Source organism: Hylobates moloch, unplaced genomic scaffold (assembly GCF_009828535.3).
Source record: "Hylobates moloch isolate HMO894 unplaced genomic scaffold, HMol_V3 SCAFFOLD_24, whole genome shotgun sequence".
NCBI lineage: Eukaryota > Metazoa > Chordata > Mammalia > Primates > Hylobatidae > Hylobates > Hylobates moloch.
The window spans coordinates 24727940-24733441 of NW_026652299.1; the positions used below are offsets into that span (position 1 = coordinate 24727940).

The following is a 5502-nucleotide window of genomic DNA, read 5'->3' on the forward strand; positions in this document are numbered from 1 at the left end:
AGGAAGGGGTGGGAGGTGTGCCCCACCTATTTGCTCTCCTCTCAAAGGCCTGAGAACCCTGGGAGGTGGGCCTGCTCCTTCTGTGCAGGCAAACCGGGGCATAGTCTGTAGGTCTGAGTTCAAGTAGCAGCTCAGACTCTTATAAGCTTTGTGCACTTGGGCAAGTCATGGACCTCTCTAAGCCCCAATTTCTCTGCCTCCCAAATGGACAGAATAATATCTCTCCAACTTCCGAGGTGATGCCAGTATGATAATCCCAACCCAAGAACATAATTAGAAAAGGAACCCAAAAACAATTAGGAAATTAAACTAATATGTTATGATTATAATTGATAGTAAGTCCCTACTCAACTGGAGACAAGGGTAAGTGTCTGGCACAAAGGGTTTCTTGCATTCCACGTGCACCCCAAGACTGACAGCACCATGACGGTGACAATGGTGGTAGTCCTGCCTCCCCACTCCACCCTGCCCCCTTCCAATAGAGTCCTCTGGACAGATGATGGTGTCATGGACCTCGGTGGGCCATGAGGGGCCTGCCTGGGACCTGGAAGGTGTGCATATGCAGAGAGATTGTTTCTGAGCTTGCTAGCTCCTGCCACGTGGTACCTCCCATCCCCCACCTCATCAATCCATCATCCTCTTAGCAGCTGACACCTCTGGCAGCACCTCCGGCAGCCTGGGCATTAGAATTGCAAGAAGCCCCGGCTGCACCAGGGAATACAGATGGAGGAATCTCAGATTCAAATTTGTCTAAGTATTGTGAACAGTCAGACCCAGGCAAGGCATCTCCGCTGCCCTTCTGCCAAAGGGGAGTGGCAGGGGTTTTGTTAGAAGTACAAATTGCTTCTTAATGCAGAGGATAAAGCTGGGTTTGGGCACCTCCTTAGAAATTCCTCCCGCTCCCAGGAAAGCCACCACTGCATGTCAATTTTAATTTTTGAAATTTAAACCAAGGGCTTTGTGTCTAAGCTCCATCTCATCGGAGGAAGGGGAGGAATAAGTCAAAAAGGATTAGGTGCCCGCTGGGGATTGCAGATCCATAGCAATTAGACTTCATTTGGGTCTCAGACATTTGGTTTTAATCGCATTTCTGGATGATACAATCAACAAAGCATCAGAAATTGATACCTATGCAACTGTAGATGGGCCTGACTCTGCCCTCCCCAGTTCCTGGGCTCAGCTGGGTTAGGGATCCACAATCAGCAGGAGTGGGGTGGGGTGTGGAATTGGGGCTGGGATTACTAGGTCTGGAACTGGGGGAGGGGATGGCAGTGTGTATATATATGTTTCCTCCCATTCTCTTTGAGTACTTTATCCCTGGACTCAAAGCAGGCATAATCATTGCTCATATTCAAAAGAATGACAATAAAACATTATTCAAACAAAATAAGAGCAAAAAGGAATAGTGACAGCAAAAGGACTCAAGGCAGGGGGTATAATTGTCTTTTAAATGGGAATCACAGCTTTCAGCATTCTCCAGGAACTAAAGTCGAGCACAAACCAATTTGGGGCCAGAAATGCAGCATAAACATTGTCACACACCACATTGACATGGACTTATGAATATAAGTGTGTGTACATGTGTAATGTGGATTACGTGAGGACAATCACAACATTATATCCACATAGGAGATACACACACACACACATAATCTCCAGCTTTACACAGATACACACACCCTGGGGCTGCCTTTTTGTGCATACTCACACATTTCTTTTCACACAACCCATCAAAATGACCTCGGTAAGCACTAACAGGTTGCTGGTAGCTGACTGGTTATTTTGTACATAACTTTGTTGTAACTCAGTGATCTGACAACAAAAAAAAAAGTAAAAAGAAAAAAATCAAAACCATGCGGGGTGTTTTCCTAACTTATGTGTGTGTAGAATGCTGATGGAACACAAAACACACACACTGAGGTTCAGAGCAGGCACCCCACATCGAATGCATAAGGGAAGGGAAGCCCGCAGGAAAGGGGTGACTCTCCCCAAGGAATAGTGTCCACCTCACCACACAGCCCTGGGGAAGTTCAGCAAGCTGGATGATCCGTGGAATTGCCTCAGTTTACCAGCTCTCTGGAGAGCTGTGGCCCTGGCGGCTGTGAGTAAAGGTGCCTGTGCTTAGTGAACCATCCGCTCGAGTGGGTGTGTGTCTGCTAGGGACTTCTGCACTTCCTTTTAGGAGCCAAACATCCTACAAATCCCTCCCTCCCCGGCAAGTGTCACTCACGCCTCCCATTTCCCATAGATGCCTTCTCTTCCCCTTCCTTCCCCAGAAGCCCCTCCCCTCTGACCTCCACCCACAACTCCGGGAGGACTAAGTTGTCCAAGTTGCTCAAGACTGGAGACCCAATCATTCCTCTCCTGCTTTCCTCTAACACTCCCTGATGCCCTTCCCCGCCTCCTCCGCTCCTCCCAACCCCACCTCCGGCCTCTCCAGCTCAGGGCTGCAGCCTGGGGAGAGCTTCTGGGAAGGGTGGGATGCAGCTACCATTACCCCATGTCTTTTCGGCCACTCTTGGTGGCAGGGACATAGCAGCGGCTGGGGAGCAGGTCATAGATGGGCCTATCCTGGGCCTAGGTAAGGTCATTATGCCAAGGCGGACATCTGGAGCCCTGGTCCAGGATATGCCGACATACAGACAACAGAACGCATAGTCTAAAAACATAATTTAATGCATCGCGGTGAGTCTGAGTCAGGAGGGAATGCGGTGTGGAGAGGTGAATTTTCTGTTTGCTGGAATTCTGCTGTGGGTGGGGTTGTGGCTGATGGACAGGGAAATCTGCACAAGTATTTCGGGTCACAAAGAAGGACGCCCCAGGAAGCCCGCGCTCCCTCTGGCCTACCTCCCTGGCCAGGGCCCAGAGCCCTCCGCTTCTGGGCACTGGGAGGAGGCTATCTGAGGAAGGCAGGCTCCCGGCCCTGCCTGTCCAGTCGAATCAGGTTTGCAAAGTCTGTGCCGCCGCCTCAAGGGCTCGGGCGTCCCTTCCTCCCTCGCCGGGATGGGGATGGAGACCAGGAGCACAGCCCTGAGCGTGGTGGGTCGCAGACGCACTGAGGCCAGGAGCGGGGCAGGGAGGAGGCAGGGATTTGTCTTTTCCAAAGGAGATGTCAGGAAGTGTTATGAATCGAGAGTGGCCTTTGCCAAGGAGCCGCGCCCGGGCGGAGACCGGAGACCCGGCGGCCTGCAGCCACCCCACCTCGCAACCCCCGCGCCCCTAATCTGGGTACAGAAGAAAGCCCGAGAACGTGCTGTACTTGTTATTATTGCCTCCGTGAGCCTTCCCGCCATCCAGCTTCACATACACTTCGTCCCCTGAATCCAAGTGCAGCACCACGCTGTTACTGGCGTAGTCGTAGTTCTGGTCGGCGTCCTGTGCAATGGCGCTGGCCCGGACCTGGGGGCAAGCGGTGGGAGCGTGTGAGCCGGGGCACCTCTTCCCGCGCCTTTGCTCAGCCCACACCAGGCGCGCCACGCACGGGCCTCCCGCCTGCTGCTTCAGGGTCCACACTCCCACCCCAGCTCCATGCTCTCTCTCCAACTTAGCCAACTCCTTCCAGGTCCCCCCTCCTCCTCGCGCCGACGAGTCTGGGAAAGAGGGAAAGGGGAACTTCATGAACACTGACCCACAGTAGAAGAGTGGGAGCCAGGGGCCAGGGCCAAGAGGAAAGGAGGCTGCAGGGCAAAGGGGCAACCTGGAGGGAACTAAAGAAATGAGGTTTCCGAGAAGCCCACGGAGAGGCAGGCAGGGAGGCAAGTGGCCAAGGAGTGCAGTTTAGGTATGGGGGTCTCTGGGCTCTCAAGGCCCAACATTTGGCTCTATGTCCTGGTGAGCACGGCCTCGGCGCATTGGGAAGCGGAGATGCTTCCCGAGGCGCGTTCCTTCCCGGGGCTCGCACGGTAGCCCGCGGGTGGAGAGAAAGGAGGCTGGTTCCCTGGGAGGTTCAGGGCGCGAGCGAGGGTTTGCGGGGACGGTGAGGGTAGGGGTCACTGACCTGCCCGTTCTTGCAGAGGTCCGCCCACATGCTGGTGCCATCGCCGCCGCGCATGAGGATGTGGTAGGTGAAGAAGTAGATGCCCCGCACCTGGCAGCTGAACTTGCCCGTGGTGGGGTCATAGTGATTGCCGAGGTTGGTGACCACGTCGTCGAACTTCAGCACCTCATAGCCTTCGTGGGGGCTCTTGAGACCCACATAGAAGGCGATCTTGGGGCCGCTGAAGGTGGCGCTCAGCGCACTGGTCACTTCACCCTCGGAGTCGCCACCTACTCCGGCCCCGCCGCCCACCACCCCGACGCCGCTGGCCGTGCCCGCCGTCAGTTGTAGCCCTGGCAGCCCGGGCCGCCCCAAGTCGCCCTTCTCTCCCGGAGGACCCCTGGGTCCAGGCGGGCCCGGCTCTCCAGGGGGCCCCCGCGGCCCTGGCTTGCCCGGTCGCCCCGGGTCGCCCTTGGGTCCCTGGATGAAGGGAGGCGGAGGGTTGGCGCTGAGGTCCTGCATGACTTCCAGGGCAGCCGTGCTGGGTCCGGGAGGCTGCGCCTTTGCACCCGCGGGCCCCCCGCCGGGTGCGGCAGTGTAAGGGTCGCAGATCATGCGGCAGGTGCCCATCATCTCGTAGTGCGCGGCGCCTCGGGGCGCCGCCTGCAGCAGCAGCGGCACGGCGATGAGCAACCCGAGCGCCATGGCCAAGAGTACGCCGACGGCCGCCAGGCAGGCACGCCGCCGCCGCTGCCACAGCCGGGAGGCGACAGCCACCAGCTCCTCCTTGCCGCCCGAGGAGGTAATGGTGGGGCGGCGCGGGCGGCCCCGCTCCCCGCGCTCGGGGGCCGGCTCCGCGGGTCCCGGCCGCGCCCCCGACGTGGCGACCCCCCGCCCCGGCCACCCAACTACTTCAGCGAGAGGCGCCGGGACCTCTGCGCCTGTGCCCACCGCGCTGGGGCTGGTCGGGAGAGCCGCGGACCCCGGCGCGCATGACGTGGGGCACACAAGACGAACCCGGCGCCCCGCGGGTCCGGCGCCGGCTGGGGAATGCTTGCGCTGGCCGGGGAGTCTCCTTGCGGCGTCCGGCGCTGGCTCCGCGGCGCTGCCTCCTGCCAGGCTCCGCTCCGCTGGGTTCGGTGGGGCTCCTCGCGCAATGAGGGCTCCCCGGCTCCGCGGCGCGCTCTGCTGTGCTATCTCGCTGTTCGCTGGCTACCGCGCGGAGGGGGGACCCAGCTACCCTGACGTAAGGAGTCCGGGGCTGAGCGGCGGAGGCGGCGAAGCAGCGCGCGCTGCCATCACTCGGGAGACGGAGCCCTCATGTCATCAGCCTCCTATCTGGCGGCGTCCTCGGCAGAGGCGGTGAAGGCGCGGTTCCCCCTGGCGGCTCCCAGGGAGCCACAAGTGGGCGCAGCGGGCGCGGCCCCAAGCCCGGGCACATCGGACACACCCACCCGCGGCCACACTCACGCGCCTCCCACCGACAACACACACAGACACCCACGCGCGCAGTGGCGGGGCGCACA

General features: G+C 58.8%; 1 protein-coding gene across 1 annotated transcript; it reads right to left on the reverse strand.

The window, feature by feature from the left end:
* Positions 1–2601: 2601 nt before the first annotated feature.
* C1QL2 (complement C1q like 2) lies at positions 2602–5164 on the reverse strand. Its single transcript, XM_032145919.2, has 2 exons — positions 3998–5164; positions 2602–3399 (listed from the first exon to the last, which is right to left on the reverse strand). The coding sequence occupies exons 1-2, from the start codon at positions 4679–4681 to the stop codon at positions 3220–3222; spliced, it is 864 nt and encodes a 287-aa protein (XP_032001810.1). The 5' UTR covers positions 4682–5164; the 3' UTR covers positions 2602–3219.
* Positions 5165–5502: the final 338 nt, after the last annotated feature.